The sequence below is a fragment of the Rutidosis leptorrhynchoides genome, chromosome 3, assembly GCF_046630445.1.
Source record: "Rutidosis leptorrhynchoides isolate AG116_Rl617_1_P2 chromosome 3, CSIRO_AGI_Rlap_v1, whole genome shotgun sequence".
Lineage (NCBI taxonomy): Eukaryota > Viridiplantae > Streptophyta > Magnoliopsida > Asterales > Asteraceae > Rutidosis > Rutidosis leptorrhynchoides.
The window spans coordinates 650,029,451-650,051,973 of NC_092335.1; the positions used below are offsets into that span (position 1 = coordinate 650,029,451).

The 22,523-nt window shown below is 38.4% G+C and overlaps 2 protein-coding genes across 2 annotated transcripts; both read right to left on the minus strand.

Moving 5' to 3' along the window:
* Positions 1 to 13,796: 13,796 nt before the first annotated feature.
* Positions 13,797 to 14,961, minus strand: LOC139902466 (uncharacterized mitochondrial protein AtMg00810-like). The gene is made up of 2 exons (XM_071885089.1): positions 14,028 to 14,961; positions 13,797 to 13,939 (listed from the first exon to the last, which is right to left on the minus strand). Exons 1-2 carry the CDS (start codon positions 14,959 to 14,961, stop codon positions 13,797 to 13,799), a joined length of 1,077 nt encoding a protein of 358 aa, XP_071741190.1.
* Positions 14,962 to 20,216: 5,255 nt separating this feature from the next.
* Positions 20,217 to 20,615, minus strand: LOC139902468 (uncharacterized). Its single transcript, XM_071885090.1, has one exon. The coding sequence runs from the start codon at positions 20,613 to 20,615 to the stop codon at positions 20,217 to 20,219; it is 399 nt and encodes a 132-aa protein (XP_071741191.1).
* Positions 20,616 to 22,523: the final 1,908 nt, after the last annotated feature.

Sequence of the window (22,523 nt, forward strand, 5' to 3'; positions counted from 1 at the left end):
ATATGATTATTAATATATTTTCTGTAATTCCAAAACCAAAAACGAAGTTTAAATTAAAAGGGTTAACCTAGTCCTCTGGTCGGCTAGTTGAGAGGAGGAAGAAGGTAAATGGAACACAGGATGTACGGGTTAAATATATTTGTTTTCTGTAATATTTCGGGAAAAGGGCAACAGCCCAACTGGTTTCTTTTGATGACGGGTATACGTGAGGTCGCGGGTTCAAGTCTTGTTTTTAGAAAGACTTTTTAAAAGGGTATAGCTCGCGAGTCAAACTAGTTACGTACCTTTCCTGCAATATTGAATCTAAATATTGATACGTGAGCACTTATAACTTAACTTTTATATATTAATAGTGTATCCCTGACTAGTGCTCGAGTATATACGATTATGCATGTACGTTCAATTTTTGTCGTTAGATAGTTTTGATGAATTATGAATTTGTTAGATAGTTTAGATGAATTATGAATTCGTTAGATAGTTTTTAAAAGGGTATAGCTCGTGAGTCAAACTAGTGTTTATCATCTCCGTCGCGTTTACGTACCTTTCCTGCAATATTGAATCTAAATATTGATACGTGAGCACACATAACTTAACTTTTATATATTGATAGTGTATCCCTGACTAGTGCTCGAGTATATACGATTATGCATGTACGTTCAATTTTTGTCGTTAGATAGTTTTGATGAATTATGAATTCGTTAGATAGTTTTGATGAATTATGAATTAAATACATATGCGATTGAGATAAGATATATGATATACATGTCGTTGGAAAGCTGGCGAAAACTATAAACTTTTCATTTAGATATCGAATGGATTCGATGAACGGATTAGAAATTATTGTCAATTGAATTTTTGTATTATTATTAAAGATGATTATTATTATCGTCGTTGTTATCGTCGTTCTAGTTTTTATCTAATTATTATTATTATTATTATTATTATTATTATTATTATTATTATTATTATTATTATTATTATTATTATTATTATTTACTCTAATAAATCTTTTAAAAATATTTAAAAATATAAACGACGATATTTAAAATATATAATAATCATGTATAATTTTAGAAATCATTTTGAGTCAAATTGACTCTTGTTGAGTTTTGCATATTAGTCTCGAGCATTAGGATTGTGGTACACTATGACCTTACTTAAATTATTAGACAAATATTGACCAACATGTATGTATGTGTGTATATATATATATATATATATATATATATATATATATATATATATATATATATATATATATATATATATATATATATACTTAATTTAGGTTCGTGAATCCGAGGCCAACCTTACACTTGTTCAATGATGTTATATGTATTTTTACTACAAAATACAGTATGGTGAGTTTCAGTTGCCTTTTTTACCCTTTATATTTTTGGGCTGAGAATACATGCGCAACTTTTATAAATGCTTTACGAAATAGACACAAGTAATCGAAACTACATTCTATGGTTGAATGATCGAATTTGGATATGCCCCTTTTAGCTTGGTAGCCTAAGAATTAGGGACAGACACCCTAATTGACGCGAATCTTAAAGATAGATCTATCGGGCCCAACGAGCCCCATTCTGGAATTTGGAATGTTTTAGTACTTCGATTATCATGTCCGATGGGTGTCCCGGAATGATGGGGATATTCTATATGCATCTAGTTAATGTCGGTTACCAGGTGTTCACCATATGAATGATTTTTATCTTTAGTACGATGCGAAATGCCTGCTATGAGAATGATATTTATGGAAATGAAAAATGAAAATCTTGTGGTCTATTAAAATGATGGAAATGAAATGATTACTATAAACTAATGAACTCACCAACCTTTTGGTTGACACTTTAAAGCATGTTTATTCTCAGGTTGAAAAGAAAACTTCCGTTGTGCATTAGCTCATTGTAAAGATATTACTTGGAGTCATTCATGACATATTTCAAAAGGCGTTGCATTCAAGTCGTTGAAGTTCATTAGAGAATATTATTAAGTAAATGACAGATTAGGTCATTTATAGTTTGGGTATTATGAAATGGTATGCATACCTGTCAACTTTCGATGAAATGAAAGGTTGTCTTTTAAAAATGAATGCAATATTTGTAAAATGTATCATATAGAGGTCAAACACCTCGCAATGTAATCATATGTTATTGTATTCGTCCCTATGGATTGGGTCGGGTCATCTCAGTATGCAACGTTGTCCAACTACTTGCTAGAGAATGGTTTCGGAGAGGTGTCATTGATCAGACACTTTTCATCAAAAAGAAGGGACAACACCTAATGTTAGTGCAGGTCTATGTTGATGATATTATCTTCGGGTCAACAGATCAGAGTATGGTTGATGAATTTGAGAAGGTTATGCAACGGAAGTTTAAAATGAGTTCCATGGGAACTATAAAGTTTTTCTTAGGTTTGCAGGTAGCTCAAACGGATAAAGGCATCTTTTTGCATCAGACTAAGTACGTTGCTGATATCCTAAAGCGCTTTCAAGCAGATACCGAGAGACCATCAAAGACTCCGTTGTCGGTTAACCATGGGCTCTCACCCGATTGTGAGGGTGCTCCAGTGGATCCTACTTTATACAGGGCTATCATAGGTTCTTTAATGTACCTTACTGCTTCTCGACCAGATATTATGTTTGCGGTTTGCCTGTGTGCTCGTTATCAGGCGAATCCTAATGTTCATCATATGTTCGTGGTTAAGAAGATTATGAGGTATCTGAAAGATACTCCCAGCTTAGGGTTATGGTATCCGTGTGAGGATGGTTTTGACCTCACAGCGTATAGTGATTATGACTATGGAGGTTGTAAGAAAGATTTCAAGTCAACATCAGGGGGTTGTCAATTTCTTGGTAGCAAACTAGTTACCTGACAGTGTAAGAAGCAGACAGCAGTGGCTCAGTCCACTTGTGAAGCAGAATATATTGTCGCGGCCAGCTGTACATCATAGGTTATCTGGATTCAACAGCAACTACGTGACTACGGTTTGCAAATCTCTAACACTCCTATTTATGTTGATAATACTGCTGCCATAGCTGTCACTAAAAATTTCGTAAATCATTCTAAAACGAAATATATAGGGATTAAATACCATTTCATTAGAGATTGCTATGAGAAAAAGTTGATAGATGTAGTGCAAATAGACACTACAGCCCAGAGGGCTGATCTCTTCACAAAAGCTTTTGATAAACCACGCTTTGAATTTCTGTTAAAAGAGATAGGTATTAAACTGCTTAAGATGTGGTTCCTGAAACAGAGGTTCCTGACACAGAGGAACCTAAGCCTGAGACTGAGTTGTGAATGGTTTGAATCTGCTTGTAGAGTATGTGTAGTTATGCATGGTAGTTAGTAGATCATTTGCATGTTTACTTTTCATTTGCATGATAGATTAGTTTTTGCTGATATTTCTGCATGTTTGCTTATATTTTTTAGGCAGTTTTATGCTTTTGTACAGAGAAAATCAAAAAGCCATAAAAAAACCAAAAAACCAGAAAAATAAATAAAAATTGAAAAATGGAAAATACATAAAAATTGAAAAGCCTGAAAATGAGTTGCTTATTATATTTGTGGGGAAGTGATTGTAATACTGAACTGACATGTGAGTTGTGAAAAACAAGTAATACAGGATGATTGATAATGTGTTAGTAGACTTTATTGGCCTAATTCTAGATAGAGATGATCACACTAACAAAGCGTAAATATCATGATGAGAAAATCATGGAAATATTTACAGCGGTTGAGGGTAGTCACCTACTTATCACTGAATATGTACTGAGAAATGATTGTTCAGAAACTCAACAGACGGTTGAGGTCTCCCCTACTACGATTTATACTCGGTAGCAAAAGGATAATTTTGTGAGTCCCCAAGGTGAGCATACTTTGTCTAGGATGCATACTTGTTTCTATTTACCTTTATTACTGGGACCGAAATTCAACAACATACATATCGGGTATCCAAAGGGAGGTGTTTTCTCTAAAAGGGTTGAGAAGTGCAGTCTTGTATCACAGACACATAATGATTTGTATATTGCAACGTCATCGGGTTCTAGATTTCAACATCAGAAGAATGGTTTTCCGTGCAGTTATTACAAATGTCAAAGACAGTGGTGCATCATTATCATGTATAGATGTATTTATTTATTTATTTTGTTTGTTTAATTTATATGATTTGTAATATGTCATGGAGAAAAGGCAACATAAAAAAAAAAAAATAAATTTTTTTTTTGCAAGTTATGTTTTGTTTCTGTTTATTTATTTGAAGTTGTAAATAACATGATGCACCACCTAGCTGCAAGAGAATCATGGATCAAGAATTGAATAAAGCTTCAGAGATTCCTCGGTTTTCTATGTCTGAGACAACATATATTCCAATTGGAGACTTCTTTGAATGATTTAGTTATCTACATCCAAGGGGGAGAATTTATCAGATCATCAGATATAGAGAACTTAAATCATTCAGTTCACATCACATTTAGTGGACTTTACATCCTTTGTCTGTGGTATGAGATTGTACCGATTGACCTGGATAGAGGGAATATCTTCTGGAAGGTATCTTAGCGTTCCATCACTCAAATATATTTATCACTTCCTTCCATCCAACATCAAACATCATACTATTTCCGTTTAAGTATGGGATTTATAGCGACCGGTATGCGCCTTAACAAAGTATGCAATAAATTTGAGACAAACAATGTTATCTGAAACGAAAAGTGTAAGTTTAAGGTAGAAGCCCATGGCTGTCAGGGTTGCTAGAAACATCGTGAGATAGTTCTGTTCAATAGAATCGAAAGTACATTGATGTGATAAGAGGACAGCGTCAACAGGTTTGTGCTCAATTGTTCTACCTGAGAAATCGTGCGATCTCAAATGAGGACTGACTTTGTGATCAAAATCTGGCATTGAAAAATGTTAAAGTAATTAATATAACGTGATCATCGAAGTCTAGGGTGAAAGTTGATAAATGTTTACTGATATATTTGAAAGTTGTTCTGTATATGCTTTATCAAATAAGTTTATGAATGAACTGTGAAATAACATGTCAATATAGTTCAGTTCTGATCCCCGAATCAAAAAGATTAAATCAATTTGATATGTCAACTCACAAAAAGATGTGTTATACTCCTTGAAGTGTGATTCATGATGAGCAGTTTTACCTGTTCCTATGCTGATAACATCATATATTCTACTTATTCTATTGTTTAATTAAACTGATGTTAGAAGTTGATTTATTACAGATCTAAAAGGTTAAATGTTACCGTTATAATGCTGATAATCATGACACACTGGATCTTGTACAGTAATTTGCTTTGTGTATTTGTATAAGCATGCATATCTGAGATAGTTTTCATTCATATTATAGTGCATGTGTATTTCTGTTTCATCGTTTAAGTTTAACAACTCAGTTCTCAGAAAGGTTTACTGTGGAAGGAATCCCATGTTTCTCATTGAATTTGAAAATAAGTTGTTTTTGAGCTTAAAGGAACAAAGCGTGTTTGTTTTATACTGTGGAGATCAGTCCTAGGGGGAGTAGATAGAAAAGCCCGTGAAGTTGAAAGTTAATTTTAAAAGTTTTAAAGTGAAAGACAGTCGGTCGAGTGAGCAGACACACACGACCGTGTATCTCACACACACGACTGACTGTGTACTTTAATATTTAAGTTTGTGTTTTAAACACACTCGGCCGAGTATGTACACACTCACGGCCGAGTGAGTGACACACTCGACCGAGTGTGTCTGGGAGTATAAAAGGGTTTGAACAAATCGGCTCTAAACACTTTGTGATTTTGAGACCGAATTTTACCAAGATTTTCAAGTTTGTGGAACGAGTTTTTGATCTCAAGTGTTAGATTCAGTTTTCTCTTGTGATTACAGCACCATAATCAAGGTATCATAACTCGTAATCGTGTGTTCTTAATCTTTGATTTTGTGTCCGAAATATTTAACTCAAATCGAAAGGTGTTTAGGCTAAAACTGGTAAAATTGATGCTTGTAACTTGTTAATCAGCCTATTTAGTTAATGTTGTGACCAGGATTCGAACCAAAAACATCAAATTGATCGATTGAATAATTGGGTGAACCCAGATCTATCAAGAACACACTCGACCGAGTGTGTGACACACTCAACCGAGTGAGTTAGTTCACTCGACCGTGTGATAACACACACGACCGTGTGTGTATGCACACTCGACCGAGTGAATTCCAACCCTAATTTTTGAATTTTTGCTGTTTTTGGATTTTGGGTTAATTTCATTACATATCATACTTAATATCTTGTGTAGTATTGTGCTTAGTATGTCAGGTGGTATGTTAGTTGGAAACTGGAAGTTTGACCTTGAACGTAGGAAAGTCCTAGCTAAACACAGGCCTATTCGCGTAGAGTCCAAAGTTGTAGCATCACAGTTCCTTGAAGATCAGTGGAAGGGTCTTGATTGCTTGACATTCATTCAAATAGGAGACCATTACTGTCCTAGATTGATTCAAGAGTTTTATACGTGTATGGCCTTAGGAGGATGGAAAAAGAAAGTATGTTCATGCTAGTTTCTTTGGTCAAGCTTATAAGTGGGATTTAGATGAATTTGCTGATAACCTATTGTTGTCCAACAGTGGAGCTAAGATCTACTGTCCTAGTAAAGATCTTAGAAAGATATCTAGCAAGTTTGACGCAGGTGGTGTGGCTTCGCATATCACTAAGACAGGATATGTCATTGGTTCCCATAGGATTGAAGTTAGAGATAGTGATGTTAGGGATGACTTAATACCTAACATGAGAATCATCAAGAACAATCTGGTGTTTCGAGATCCAAGTGATGATTTGTTATCTGGTACTGAGGCAGTTTTGTTGTACTGTCTCACTGAACGTATAAAGGTGAATTTTTGTCAAATCTTCATTAATATCATGAAAGACATCATGGATGATGAAGATAAGACATTTCCATATGCGGTCTTGTTAAATCTGTTTTATGAGATTGATCTGTTTGAGAACACTAATTTCAAAATGAAGTCAGTGCCAGACAATGTGATTATGGGATAATTTTTATGATCTTGTGTGTTTTGTTTAGTTTGATTTGTAATCTTATGCGGCTAGTCTGTTAGCCCTGAATATCTGTTGGCTTGTAATAAACTGTGACCTTGGAACTATGTAATCGTGTGATTTTCAGTTGATGAATTTGTTTTAATTATCTATTTTCCGATGCATATGATTAACTTGATACCCCATGATACATGGAGGTAAATGCTTATTATTTGTGTTGTTTTGAGTGTTTTTCAGTTATTCACAATGTCTCAAGATCAGCAACAGATATCAGATGAAGTTAATGAGCCACGGATTCCTTTATCTTCTGAGTTACTGGGTCTGATTGGTCGGGAAGATACTAATGTATTAGCTTGTGTTGATGAGACGGGTACTGAAGCCCAGAAAGGAGGTTTTGGTCCGATAATTGCTTTCTTGAAGCATTCAAGGATCTATAAAGCCATTACTGTTGTATGTACTCCTTACTATTCCCACCAAAGGACATTCTCGGAGGTTGCTCAAGTTACTACTGAGAATAACAGAAAGGTGATCATGAGTTCCGTCAACAATACGATTGTTCGTATTTCTGCACAGACTATCCGAGAAGATCTAGGGTTTCCGGATACTGATGATATGCCTACAGAATTGCCGATTCTGAAAGTTAGAAGGTGTCTAAAGAGGTGTGGTTATGTTGGTGACATCACTAGCTGTTAAACATACGAGGCTTCCAAGGCAATATCGATACTTCACGTACGTGCTTTTGAGATGTTTGAGCCCGATGCATGGCGGTTTTGATGAAATGACGGAAAAGTACACCTCAATGTTTGTTGCGTTAGTTTTGAACGCTGATTATAATTTTTCTCAAGTGATTTTCGATGCGATGGTTTTAAATGTGAAGAAGAAGGTCCATCTTGTGTTCCCAAGGTTTCTTCAAATCATGCTTGAGAAGCATGTACAAGGGTTGGTGAAAATCCCTGAGGATGAATTGAAACAAAATCACTTAACTGATCAGTCATTCAATAGATTTCAGCAAGTAAGGGTTGAGGTGCCTGAGAAAGGTTTAATTGATCATCTGGCGAGCGCGAAATATGTGTGTCCAGAGGGTCTGAGCTGCAGACACGAGAATAGTAAGTCTGGGGATGAAACAGATATTACTGTCGAAGGAGGAGAAGAAGTAAACCAACCACCACCGAGGCAAACTGGTCCTCGTTTGGTGGATGAGGATGATGTGACTGCTCTTGATGAGAGTCAAGTTAATGTGGTTAAGAGAAAGTTGGCTGAAGCTCCGAAGGTGACGACTAAACAGAGGCAAAAGCGTCTGAGAATTTTGGTTAAAGATGGAAGTTCGTCTTCCACAACTAAGTCACAGCCAAAGGTTGTTCCTACTGCTCCAGCAGTTGGTGATGCTGGAGGTTCAACCCAGGTTCCCACTACTCAACAACAGACTCCTTCAACTCAACAAGCTCAATCTTCTCAGAGTCTTGAGATTGTGCCTAGTATGGTTAATCGTCGTTTGATTCAATTAACGGCGGATTTTGCTAAATTTCAAAAGGCTGCTGAGGAAGGCAGACGAAAGAAAGATGCTGAGATAGCTGCTATGAGAGAGATGGTTGATGAGCAGCAGTTGAAAATAGCTGAGTTAGAAAAGAATGTTGAAAGTCAAGCTGGCGAAATCCTGAGTGTTCAGACTCAAAATCAAGAGTTGACTGTAAGGTTAAATGACTGGGAGAAAAGGATTGTAGTTGAAGAGGAAGATGGAGAAAATCCTTTTGGTACTATTGGTGGTGACGAGGATGAAGAGGAAAGGGCTGTTAAGGTTGCCAAGGGCTATACGGAGGATAACCCACTGTATGTAACTCCTCTTCAAGTAATAACAGTTTCTGAATTTTTAGCTATGCAGGATCGCCTTAATCATACTACTGTTTACAATGATTTAGAAGAAGGGGAGATCCCTCCGGATCTCACCGAGACTGAGCAGGAACTGATGGAGCATCTAGAGCGAGAAGCTAAGGAATCTACTGACGCTGCATCAAAGGGCTCGACTGAAGCTACAACTTCAGGGGCTCGCAAGTCTGATGATGATCAAAGTGATACTGAGGTGGTTAATGAAAGTGATGACAGTTTTGATGAAGTTGTGATAGAGGATGAGCCAACTGGGCCTTATCCGATATATGAAGGATGTGATAATGACCTTCCAACGTTTGCTGATTATTTTGAAATGAACGATGAACTGTTGAACAAGAAGTGTGAAGAAAAAGAACGAGAAGAAAGTAAATTGCCGGAAGGGTTTTTGCCTGTTAAGATCAACAAAGAAAAGATTGAAGTTTTGGAAGAAGAGTGGAAAGTGTTGATGAGGTTTAGACAATATGTTTTGAAGCCTCCAGTGGAGCCACAGTTTTTGAAGTTTATTGATCACTGCGAGAATTTGCGTGCTAAAGGCAAGATTATTGCTTGGGCTTATATTAAAGAGTTTGATATATATGCGATAAAGAAAGAGTACGGAGTGGATTACATTAAGTATGCACACGATTTCACTTCGTTACCATATTTTGAGTTCATGCAAGTGGCGAGGCTTAAGATGTTATATCAGGATTATGTTGGAATTCCTGATCTTTTGGTTCGTAAGATAAGGAGATCATTTCAGTCGAAGAATTTTATTGGCTTCCGACCACAGTTTCCAAAGATCTCTTACCGAACGAACAGGAAAACAGGGGTACGAAGGAAGATAGTGAAATATCAATCTGTGAAGTATATGCGAAAGGTTCCGTTGAGGAAGATGCCGCAGAACTTCAGTCCTCGTTTTCGTTGGTGGTATTATGACGAACGCTCAGAGGAAGCGGTCATTGTGTTAGACAAGGATGGTGGAGATGAAAACGATAGTATAAGGGTTCTAGATCCAGTTTGGTTGCGAAACTGTTGTGAAGAAGATATGTTTACCCTTTACTACAACCGGATGCTGTATCGCCCAGAGAATCGTGTGCAGGCCGAATAGTATTGCAGAGTTGTCAAACTTTGATATCTAAAGAACTGGGTTACGGATCCGTTTACTGATTGATAACTGAATTTTTCTTTCTACGGCTAGGTCTTAGGGGGAGTTTGTTGGTGTATGAATCCCCAGCCGTAGTTTATTGTATACGTTTAATACATTCGGTTATATTGATTACCGTTGTGATTGTGCGTACTTAACTATTAAATAATCAATATGTTAATCTGCAACACAGTCGACCGAGTGTGTATAGACACTCGACCGACTGTGATAGACAGACGACCGAGTGTCCACAGACACTCGACCGAGTGTGTCTGTGTACACTATATAAACGAGTTTTGCCTTCCATTGTGAGGTTACTCGTCCCATTTACCCTAATCAACTGTGTTTCGAATCTGTCGATTCCCTACACCTAATACCACCGAAATACTTCGTCTAGGGTCGATCTAATCTAGGTTTTGTGCTAGGTTTGACCAAATCGATCCCAAAACAACCCGTATCTCGATTTAACCCTTTTCTATTGTATTCCTCCTATAGTTAAGTGTTCAAGCGACCTAAGATCCATAGGAATTTCGTCTACAATGATAATTGATGAAATTGAAAAGGTAATTTAGACTAAAACTATCGTTGGATTTTAGATGTAGTTATTAAGAAATTTAAAAGCTCATTCTCAATTAATTCCCTTCACGTGCACCTTGTCACCATAAAAAAAATAAAAAACATTTGTACAATCATAAAAAAGGCAAAAAGAATGAAATGTGAAACAGAGCATAAAATTGTACCATAAAACTGAATCATCGCTGTACTTATACAAAGGTAACTAACTTGTTGGTGATTTTAATGTTATCAAACATACATTTTAGTGAATTGGGATTTACTTGAATGCAAGAGTTATCTAGTTATACTTAACAATGAGTTCGGAGAGTGTGGAGTACACGCCTGTAAAAGTTGACTACTAACTGTCGCGCAAATTGCGAGGTTAAGGGGGTTGCGCCCCCTTGAAGAGTGTATCTGGACAGATTTAAGCTAAGGGTTATACCTTTCCATATAATAGCTTTTTTCGCTTAAATGAAAGGTCATAACCTTTCAAATAACAACTACCAATATATCAGTTTTCCAAAAACGTTTTGCCATTCTGCATTCATATCAAACATACAGAAACACACACATATTCTCTCAATACGTGATTTTAATTTCTTCTTGCCTGGAAACAAAATTGTATTAGTCTTATCCCAATTAGGATTTCGTGTTAACCCGAGGCTTGTGAGGAATGAAAAACTTAATTAGGAAAGTGTTTCACGATTCAGGAACCAATCCAATTATTTGTTTCATACCCGTTTTTTTTACATAACGAAAGGCGGAACCATCAAAAAATAGATAGGCAAAAAGATAATAAGTTAATCCTTAGAAAATACGAACAAATACATGATAAAAAAAATATCATCATATCATATCATATCATATCATATCATATGCTACCATTAAAACACAAAATAATAAAATTATATGTATTACATGTGTAAAAAATGGTAGAGATACCTGAGAAAATCGAGTGTCTAGTGACACGTTCAAAAACCTCCAAAATGATGGCTTGAAAGAGAACAAGATGGAAAATGGGTAAAGTTAAAAATTGAATGATTGGGCACAGAGAAACATGAACATACGTAATGAATTAATGATTAAAGAATACTTCACTAATGGAAATACTATTATTCTTTTGTAAAGTAAAAAAGTGACCTTGGATCCAATATGCGATGCTTAAGTAACGAGTTCAAGTATATGAATGTATTTATAAGTTTGAGGAGTAGTCAAAGGACAGTAATAGTCCACTAGGGACAAAACCAACTAGTAACAGTGTAACACTGATATGGTTTCGATTTGAGCAGTTCACTCATAGTCCATTTTGTAGCCTTCCCTTAAAAGACAAACCAAATTATAGATACCTTGTACATGGTATTATATCGATTGCCATTAGCTTCGTTGAAGTTTTCAGTTGCAACATTAAGAGTATTTTTTGAATAGATAAAAATATGAACAGTTTAAATTGAATAGGCAATCTCAAAATAATAAACAGAAAACTTTTATTAGCATTGATTTTGAATAGATGAAAATATGAACAACTTAAATCAAATAGGCAAACTCAAAATAATAGGTCTCAAAGTTTTTATCTGAAGATAGTATTTTTAGCAAACAAACATAATGCACAGATAAGAATCAAGATGTTTGAATAAGTACACCCAAACACCCAATTATAAAGCTGGCTGTTATTTCTTCTTCATAGAAGAAGAATAGTAATTGTATACCTGACAAACGGGTCGAGATGGGTCGGGTTGGGTCAAAGATCAAATGGGTTCGGGTCGAAATGGGTCATGGGTCGAAACGGGTCAGAATTAAAATGGGTCGAATGGGTTGGGTCGAGACCCGGGTCGGGTTGGGTCAAGACCCGGGTCGGTTGGGTCGGACTAGTAAAAAATTTCTTGTTTGTATTTTTTGATGTATCTCTTCCGAAAACGAGCCCCGAAAACGGGCGCCAAAAACGCCCGCCGAAAATCGGAGCCGAAAACGCGCACCGAAATCGCGCGCTGAAATTGCCCGCCAAAATTGGGCGCCGAAAACGCGCACCGAAATCGCGCGCCGAAAAACGCGCCGAAAACCAGCCGCCGAAAACGCGCGCCGAAAAACCGGAGCCGAAAACGCGCGACAAAAACGCGCGCAGAAAACGTGGGACGAAAACGCGCGCCGAAAACGGGCCCGGAATCGGGCCCCAAAATCGCGAGCCGAAATCGCGCGCCGAAATCGCGCGCCGAAAACGCGCGTCGAAAACGGGCCCCGAAATCGCGCACCGAAAACGCGCCCCGAAAACGGACGCCGAAAACCTGAGCCGAAAACGCGCCCCAAAATCGCGCGCCGAAAACGCGCGCCGAAAACGGGCCCCGAAATCGGGTCCCGAAATCGCGCGCCGAATATGCGCGCCGAAAGCGCGCGTCGAAAACGCCCGCCGAAAACGCCCGCCGAAATCGAGCGCAGAAAACTCGCGCCGAAAACGCGCTCCGAAATCGCGCCCCGAAAACGGGTCCCGGAATCGCGCGCAGAAAACTCGCGCCGAAAACGCGCCCCGAAAACGCGCGCAGAAAACGGGCCCCGAAATCGCGCGCCGAAAACGCGCCCCGAAAACTCGGCCCGAAAACGCGCGCCGAAAACGCGCGCACAAGTGGCGCGCCGAAAACGCGCCCCGAAAACGCGTGCCAAAATCGCGCGCCGAAAACGCCCGCCGAAATCGCGCGCAGAAAACTCGCGCCGAAAACGCGCGACGAAATCGCGCCCCGAAATCGGGTCCCGAAAACGCGCCTTGAAAACTCGCCCCGAAATCGCGCCCCGTAAAACACCCGCCGAAAAACAAATCTTTTGAAGTGAACCCATTTGGACCCATTTGGGTCTTCAAGTAATTTTTGTATTATGTGATTGGACCCATTTGGGTCTTTAAGATATTTGTTATATTATGTGCTTGGACCCATTTGGGTCTTCAAGTAAACCTAATGGACCCATTTTTAAGACTATGGGTCCATTTTGCCAGGTCTAGTAATTGTAAACGGGCCTAACACATATGACAAATCTATTGGTGGTTGGGAACACGGTGTCTTTATTGTTAACGCGTAATTGTTATTGATTGATTGATTCATAATCTCGTACAATACACTGCATATATAGATAGAGATCCTAGGGCTAGGTTGGCACGCAGGCCCATAATAAATACAAGAATAATCTAATGGGCTCGTAGGCCCTGAATATATATCGGCTAACATCCCCCCGCAGTTGGAGCGGCAGTAGGACGAACGCTTAAACTGGATCGGAACTCATCAAACAGGGCAGTTGGGAGGCCTTTTGTGAAAATGTCTGCAAACTGATATCTCGATGGCACGTGAAGGACGCGAACGTGGCCTTTGGTGACAAGATCTCGAACAAAATGAATGTCAATCTCTATGTGTTTCGTACGTTGGTGTTGAACCGGGTTACCTGACATGTATACCGTTGTCGCAGTAAACGAGGGTGGCAGAGAAGAGAGGACACTGAAGTTCGCGTAGGAGATTACGAAGCCAGCATGTCTCGGCCACAGCGTTAACAACGCCACGGTATTCCGCCTCAGCACTAGAGCGGGACGGTGTCAACTGTCGCTTGGAGGACCATGAGAGAAGGTTGTCTCCCAAGAAAACGCAATAACCAGATGTGGAACGACGTGTAGTGGGGCAGCCGGCCCAGTCTGCGTCTGAGTAGGCAGTCAAAGATGTAGTGGAGGACGAGAACAACTGTAGCCTGTGATCTATGGTACCTTGAATATACCGAATAATCCGCTTAAGTGCAGAGAAATGTGGTTCCCGAGGGTCATGCATGAAAAGGCATACCTGCTGAACTGCATAAGCGATGTCTGGTCGCGTGAAAGTGAGATACTGTAGGGCCCCGACCAGACTCCGATATAGAGTCGGGTCTGCGACAGGTGGGCCGGAGGAACTGAGCTTAGAGGATGTCTCTACCGGTGTACGGCTGGGGTGACACCCTGTCATATCGGCGCGCTCAATGATCTCTGTAGCATATTTCTGTTGAGATAAGAACATCCCGGAAGCATTACGTGTGACAGAGACGCCTAAGAAATAGTTTAATGGCCTGAGGTCGGTCATAGAGAACTCCTGATGAAGCGAAGTAATAATCTGTTGGAGAAGTGCCGGTGAGGAGGCGGTAAGGACAATGTCGTCCAAATATAAAAGAAGATATGCTGTGTCGCGCCCCTTATTATAGATAAAAAGAGAGGTGTCGCACCGACTCTGCTGAAACCCGACGCTCTGGGCATAGGTAGCGAACCGCTGATACCAGGCATCTGGGGCCTGCTTCAATCCGTAGAGTGATTTCTGCAGGAGGCACACGTGATCAGGGCGTGAGGGGTCACGGAAGCCTGGGGGCTGATGCATGTAAACAGTCTCGAAAGGTGGCCATGCAGAAAGGCGTTCTTAACATCTAGCTGATGGACAGGCCAGTGTCGAGAGATCGCGAGGCTGAGGACAGTCCGAATGGTGGCTGGTTTGACAACCAGGCTAAACGTCTCATCGCAGTCGATACCAACCTGCTGACTGCGACCATTGGCTACAAGACGAGCCTTATACCTGCTTAGGGTACCATCTGCATTAAACTTGTGCTTAAATAGCCACATGGAGCGAACTATGTTCGTGTCCGAGGGGCGAGGCACAAGGGTCCAAGTACTATTATTAATCAAAGCATGATACTCTTCGGTCATAGCATGTTGCCAATTAGGGTCTTTAAAGGCTTGAGTATAAGAGGTGGGGATTGGTGAAGTTGTGGATACATGAAGATTTAAACGTTCGACGGGTTTAGTTTTGCCGATGCTATGTCGAGTGATCATGGGGTAGGTAGAAGTTGTGTTCGGTGGTGCGGGATGTGGTGGTTGCTGTGGTGCAGGTGGCGGTGATGGAGGAGGTGTGGGATTATCGGCGGTTGGGGGTGATTGTGGTGGTGAAGGAGGTGGTGATGGGGGTGGCGTATTGATGGCGAAGCTGCGGGATATCGAGTTTGGTGGAGGATCGAGAAAGTCGTATGAAGATGAAGTAGTAGTGGTGGTGGGGGTAGGGGAAGAGAGAGAGGTACCGTATGGGAATATGTTTTCGTGGAAGGTGACGTGGCGGGATAGAATAATTTTATTGGTTGAGAGATCGAGACACCGGTAGCCTCGATGGTTAGTGGGGTATCCAAGGAAGATGCAAGGAGTGGAGCGGGGAGCAAGTTTGTTGGTGGTGTTTAGGTGGGGGTAGCAGAGACAACCGAAAACACGTAGGCTAAAGTAGTTGGGTGGGTTGTTATATAAACGTGTATGGGGAATGTCATAGTTGATGGCGGAGGATGGGAGAAGATTGAGAAGATAAGCAGCCATATGGAGTGCCTCGGTCCAATAAGTTGGGGGAAGGTTTGCTTGGAATAGAAGGGTTCGTATGATGTTATTGATGGTGCGGATCATTCTTTCTGATTTCCCATTTTGTTGGGAAGTTTGTGTGCAAGAAAGGCGGAGTTGGATGCCGTTTTTTTTGAAAAGTTGGTGTAGTTGGGTGTTGTCGAATTCGCCCCCTTGGTCACATTTGGAAGGTTTTAATTTCGGTGTTGAATTGTGTTTTAACAAAGGCACGAAATTGTATAAATATATTAAATACTTCAGATTTGTTACGTAATGGAAATACCCACAAATAGTGCGAGAAATGATCTAAGAAAATAACATAATATTTAAAACCGCTAAGACTCAAAACTGGTGAAGTCCATAAGTCTGAATGAATAATGTCAAAAGTAGAAGTAACATGCGAACTAGAATTGCTGAATGAAAGCCTCACGTGTTTGCCAAGTTGACAGGCATGGCAAAACTCGGGGGGCTTCACATTCTTACATGCAATGTAATTATTTGAAATAAGACGACGAAAAGATTCAATGCTAGGGTGTCTAAGGCGTTGGTGCCAAGTAGTGGGAGTGGTGATGAGTGCATGTTGAGCTGAAGTAGATTGCTGTGTGGTGATGGGGTATAGATCTCCGGTGCTGTCACATCGGAGGAGCAGGCGGCGAGTCAGATAATCCTTCACAGAAAAACCAAACTCATCAAAACAAACAGAAACTTTATTATCACGAGTAAATTGTCGAACAGAAATAAGGTTTTTAATAATATTAGGGGTAACGAGTATATTATTGAGGTGTAGGGGTCGGTGAATGTTTGGCAACATGCTATGGCCTGTGTTGGTGACAGGGATGGTGTTCCCGTTACCGACCGAAACCGATGGGTACATGCAATGATTAAATATAGTACTTAAACTATTAATGCTAGAAGTTAAGTGTGAGGAAGCACCTGTATCCATATGCCATCCGGCATTACCAAAGTCTTGGAGAGTCATGGTGCTGAAAGCACGAGGAAGAACGGTCTCTTGTCCCTGCTGTTGCGAGTGTGGATAAGGCCCAAGAACAGAGCCGGTTTGGTTGGCCTGAGCTGGTCCAGAAACGGGTCCCAAAGCAGGCCCGTAACCCGGCTGAGATGGCTGGTTGTAACTGGGTATATGAGCAGGCCCATTTGACGCAAGAGGTGAGGTGTATGGGGCAACAGTTGGACTAGCATGATGGGCTTGAGGGTGTGGTCCATTAAAAAAAATGTTACTGATCATAATTCACAAAAACTGGTGGGCTTGCTGTTTGGGCCACAGATCGTGGTCTGGTGTGCGTGTGTGCCCCATACGCACCAGTGGGTTTTGTTCCAATACGTTGGGCAATTATTTTCTGTTGGGCTGCTATTATTTCCAAGAGTTGGGCTTGGGAATTTGTGATGACCCGGAAATTTCGACTAAATATAAACTTAATCTTTGTATGATTAACATTTCCGACACAATAAGCAAAGTCTGTAAAACTGAATCTCAAAATTTTTGAAATACCTTCGGTTGTTTTCGACGATTCGCGAACAATTATATGTAAACAGATACATATATACTATAACATGAAAAGGTAACAATGTATTAATTGTTTGATACCGTACATTAAACTTATTGGTTTAAATATCTATTTGAATATATATGATAAGTTGAGATATTTATTATTAAAATTTATTTATAAATAACTTCCAATGTGTATTTAAAAATTGATTTATGTATATTAAAAAGATATATACATATATATAATAAACGATAGTAACATTCGTTTATTGATTCGATTGATATTTAGATAAGTTAACTAAAGCGTTTAAGATGAACCAGTAAAACACTAACTTGCTACAGTGTTTTCCAATTTGCCACATTACTCAAAATGCTACAGTGTTTTCGAAAATCACTATTTGCTACAGTGAAATTGACTTTGCTACAGTGAATTGCTACAGTAAAAATTGACTTTGCTACAGTAACTTTGCTACAGTGGTATATTTTATGGATGATTTAAGACTATATTTTGACAAAGGTACGATTCACGAAACGTAAAGTACAAGTTTTCTCAGCGTACGAAAGGGCGTTCGAAAAACCGGAACCGGGACATAAGTCGAGTGACAACGTACGACTTATCGGAACAAAAATTACAAGTCAACTATGCACGTGAATTTAATATAATATATAATTAATTAATTTAAATTATATATATTATATTTATATTTATTTTATATTATGTCGACAAGCTAGGAGCCAAAACAATGTGAGCTGTCCCTGGTCCTCATGCGAGTCGCATGGCCAGAAGGCCATTTCCATGCGAGTCGCATGACTCCAGATTCCAGGCCAGGTACTATAAATTCAGGTGTTTTGCTCGAATGAAAAATCAAACACACATACACAAATATATATTACTCCGTATAATATTTATTATTATTATTATTATTATTATTATTATTATTATTATTATTATTATTAAGATTATTATTAATCTTATTAATCTTATTATTAGTATTATTATTTTTGCGATACAAAAATAATAATGTACATAAAATATTACGACGGAGTACTGTCCAAGTAATTTTCAAAACGAGTTTCCGAGCGAGCTAGAGCTAAGGAAAATATGGGTTATTGCCAAGGAGGTTATGGGTAATGTTCGGGGGTATTTTTGTGAATCAAACCTCGTGTTTATTATCTCCGATGCGTCTACATGCTTTCCTACAATATTGTATATCAATATTAAACAGTGAGTTTCATATGATCCCTTTTACTCAATATATTTTTGGGCTGAGAATACATGCGCAGTTTTATAAATTGTTTTACTAAATGGATACAAATACTAAAACTGATTTTGTGTGAGTTTCATATGATCCCTTTTACTCTCTACATTTTTGGGCTGAGAATACATGCAAATGCTTTATTAACTGATTTACAATATTTATATGCGTGAGTTTCATTGCTCCCTTTTTAATTGCTTTTGCAATATATTTTTGGGCTGAGAATACATGCACTCTATTTTAAACACAATGGACACAAGTACATACTAAATTCTACAACGAGTTTGAACCGAAAATCCCTTAGCTTTGGTAACTAGTAACTGTCAGTTATAAGAACTGGTGGGCGCGAGTAGTTGTATATGGATCCATAGGGCTTGACATCCCCGTCCGAGCTAGAGCGCTAGCCTTTTAACGGACGTATGCTATTTGAGAAGCGTACACGTTGGTTTGCGTGTATTATTAAGATGATTATACAAAGGGTACAAATTATATATACGTTAAAGTTTAGTTACCAGGGTGCTCAATTTCGTAGAATATTTTGATAAACGTTTCTGGATGAAACAACTGAAATCTTGTGATCCACTTTTATATAATCTATTGATAAACATTTCTGGATGAAACAACTAAAATCTTGTGATCCACTTTTATATACAGATTATACGAAACACTAAAACTATGAACTCACCAACCTTTGTGTTGACACTTGTTAGCATGTTTATTCTCAGGTTTCCTAGAAGTCTTCCGCTGTTTGCTTAGATATTAGACAAGCTATGTGCATGGAGTCTTGCATGACATATTTTTCAAGGAAACGTTGCATTCACCAAATCATCACCATGTATCTTATTTTGACTGCATTGTCAATGGAAGTACTGTTGTAAACTATTATTTATGGTGATTGTCTATATGTAGAAATCATTAGATGTCGAAAACCTTTGATTTAAATATTCATTTATGGTGTGCCTTTTCAAAAGAATGCAATGTTTACAAAACGTATCATAGAGGTCAAATACCTCGCAATGAAATCAATGAATGACGTGTTCGTCCATATGGATTTGGACCGATCGTCACAGAATTACTTTGTGAACGAGTGTTGCTGGGAACAGAAACAGAAGAAGGATTACGACTATTATGATGGAGATAGCGACAATTAGCACCAAACCTGCAACTACCACGTAGAAAATTGCGACAAGCTTGTGGCGAATTACCATGACGAAAAGGACCAGTGGGTTGAGCTAAATTCCGAGCAAGTAAAGCCGTGGGTGCTGATGGAGTTGCGTTTGATCCCGATGTACCGGTTTGTCGTTTCAATTGCATTTCTTCGAGAGTGATCATGGAGCGAACCGTATCAAGGTCCGGAAAGTCTTTGCTATGAAGAATGATGTGTGTGGCATGAGGGTAGCGATCGTTGAGTCCGTTGATCGCATATGTGACGAGTTCTTCACTTTTGATTGTTGAACCGAGATTGCTTAACATGGCGGAGATGGAGTCGATTTTTCGAATATATTAATCAGCGGTGAGGTCTCCCATATTTAGGTTTCGGAGTTCGGCCGTGAGTTCAATGGTACGGGATCGTCGGTTGTCTTGAAAAATTTTCTTCAAGAATTCCCAAGCATCGTGTGATGTCTTAGGTTGCGAATTCAGTAGACGTTCTAATAGGGATTCAGAAATTGTGAGATAAATCCAACCAAGCACAACGGCATCAACCTTCTTGGTTTCTTCATCTAAGGGATCAGATGTGGAGGTTTTTTCTAGCAGGTTCAGCACATTAAAGGCAGCACAATGGTTTGAGAAAAGTGTGCTCCAATAAGTGTAGTTTAGTTTCTCTAGGTCGAGTTTTATTGGGATTAGGTGAGTGACAGAAGTGACGGCATATAGCTTGTTGTATTTAGTGGTGGGAGCCATTGAAAGGTAGAGATGAAAAGGGTTGAGAGTTGTGTTGAAGATGATGGAGAAAAGAAAAAAATAAAAGTTGCTGAAGATAGCCGCAAAGAAAAAAAAAAGGGCAGTCGATGTGTTAGGGTTTAGGGATCGATAGTTTAGGGGTGATGTCCTGGCGTGATACCATGTTAACGCGTAATTGTTATTGATTGATTGATTCATAATCTCGTACAATACACTGCATATATAGATAGAGATCCTAGGGCTAGGTTGGCACGCAGACCCATAATAAATACAAGAATAATCTAATGGGCTCGTAGGCCCTGAATATATATCGGCTAACATTTATTACATGTCAAAATTCAACACCATTTTTTCAAGTTGCAGTATCTAAATAAGCTAATGAGAACATGAGAACCTAATTAAATCTTATATAGGAATAACAAAGTAGGCAGAGTATATCAGTCAATATGCAGAAATTTGGATGAGTGACCTGACCCTTGACAAAAAGAGAAATCATCAATAATAACTTTGTTAAGTATTCAATTTCATCACTTGGTTAACTATACTGCTTACGTTTGAACTTTTTATCAACTTCGGCAGCAAGTTTGTTCCAACCAACTGATACACGCAATTTTCTGTTGGTCCACAATTAAGCAACCTAGAACTTTTAGAGATCAATTGAACAGAATAACTATGATAATAAAGGATATTAACAAGTTATAAAGTGCAGAATCAATTGATCTTTTCAATGAAATAAACACAGATAAAGAATGAACAAACAGAGAAGATTATTTTTATTGAATTGGCAAATTGAAATGAATTACAAGTTCCCTATTTATAGATTTGATGAAACACGTTTCTCAAATCTTCAAAAATCTATTCCATAACAAACTATCCGTAATATAAGGAAACTAGATAATATCAAATCTTTTCATAATCTTCTCCTAGAAATCAGAGATATTCGCTTAAATGAAATCTCTTCATTCTTATCTTCAAGGATTTCACGCGTATTTGATTTAGTCTTCACCCACTTATCAGCATCAGTAGAATCTGTGTTATCATTGAGCAGAGTCTATGTTCCTCAATTTTCCATTTTCCACACTCTAATTTTACATACTTCAAAATACTTTAGCTAAGACTTCTTTGACTCATCATATTTACATATTTCCTAACAATCTCCCCTAACTGATGATGTCAAAACACACACACACAATATATATATATATATATATATATATATATATATATATATATATATATATATATATATATATTTAAATGAATTGAACTGTAAAATAAATCTCACATACTCAGTTATTTAGAACCATTTTGTCTTTCTTTTATTCCCTCCATCCTTTCTTTGACTTGAAGATCCTGTTTCAGCTGTAGACCTTTTCTTCTGAAGTTTAGCATGTTCATCTTTGATTTCATCACTTTTGAACCTCAGACTAAAATCACCTTCAATCTCAGTCAAATGTAAAAACAAAAATTCTACCAATTTTTTTTCTGAATGGCAGACTCTGTTCAGTTTCACACTTCTTAAGAAGTGCAATCGGATGGCTTAGCTTTGTATCCTTGAGCTTACTAACTTTCATCAAGCATTCAGTATCCTATCTGTCCCTATACATTAACCATTTAGGATCAGATACATACTCATTTTCTTTAAACCCTAAATGTCTTGGCACTTGAAAAACTGGATCTTTTTCATTCTCAAAAATCAGATTAACTCCATTAATCTTCGTTGTTTCTTCTTCTGAATGAGCTCTGCAGTATACCTTGTATTCCTCTTCTTCAATCATTCCCAGCTCAAAAGAAACATGTACCAACATGTGAATCTATCTAAGAACTTCAGGTTTAAGATCCCACTCTTGCAATCTCTTCATACTCCTTGCAATGCTTTTCCATTCAAAGAAACCTAAAATAAACAAC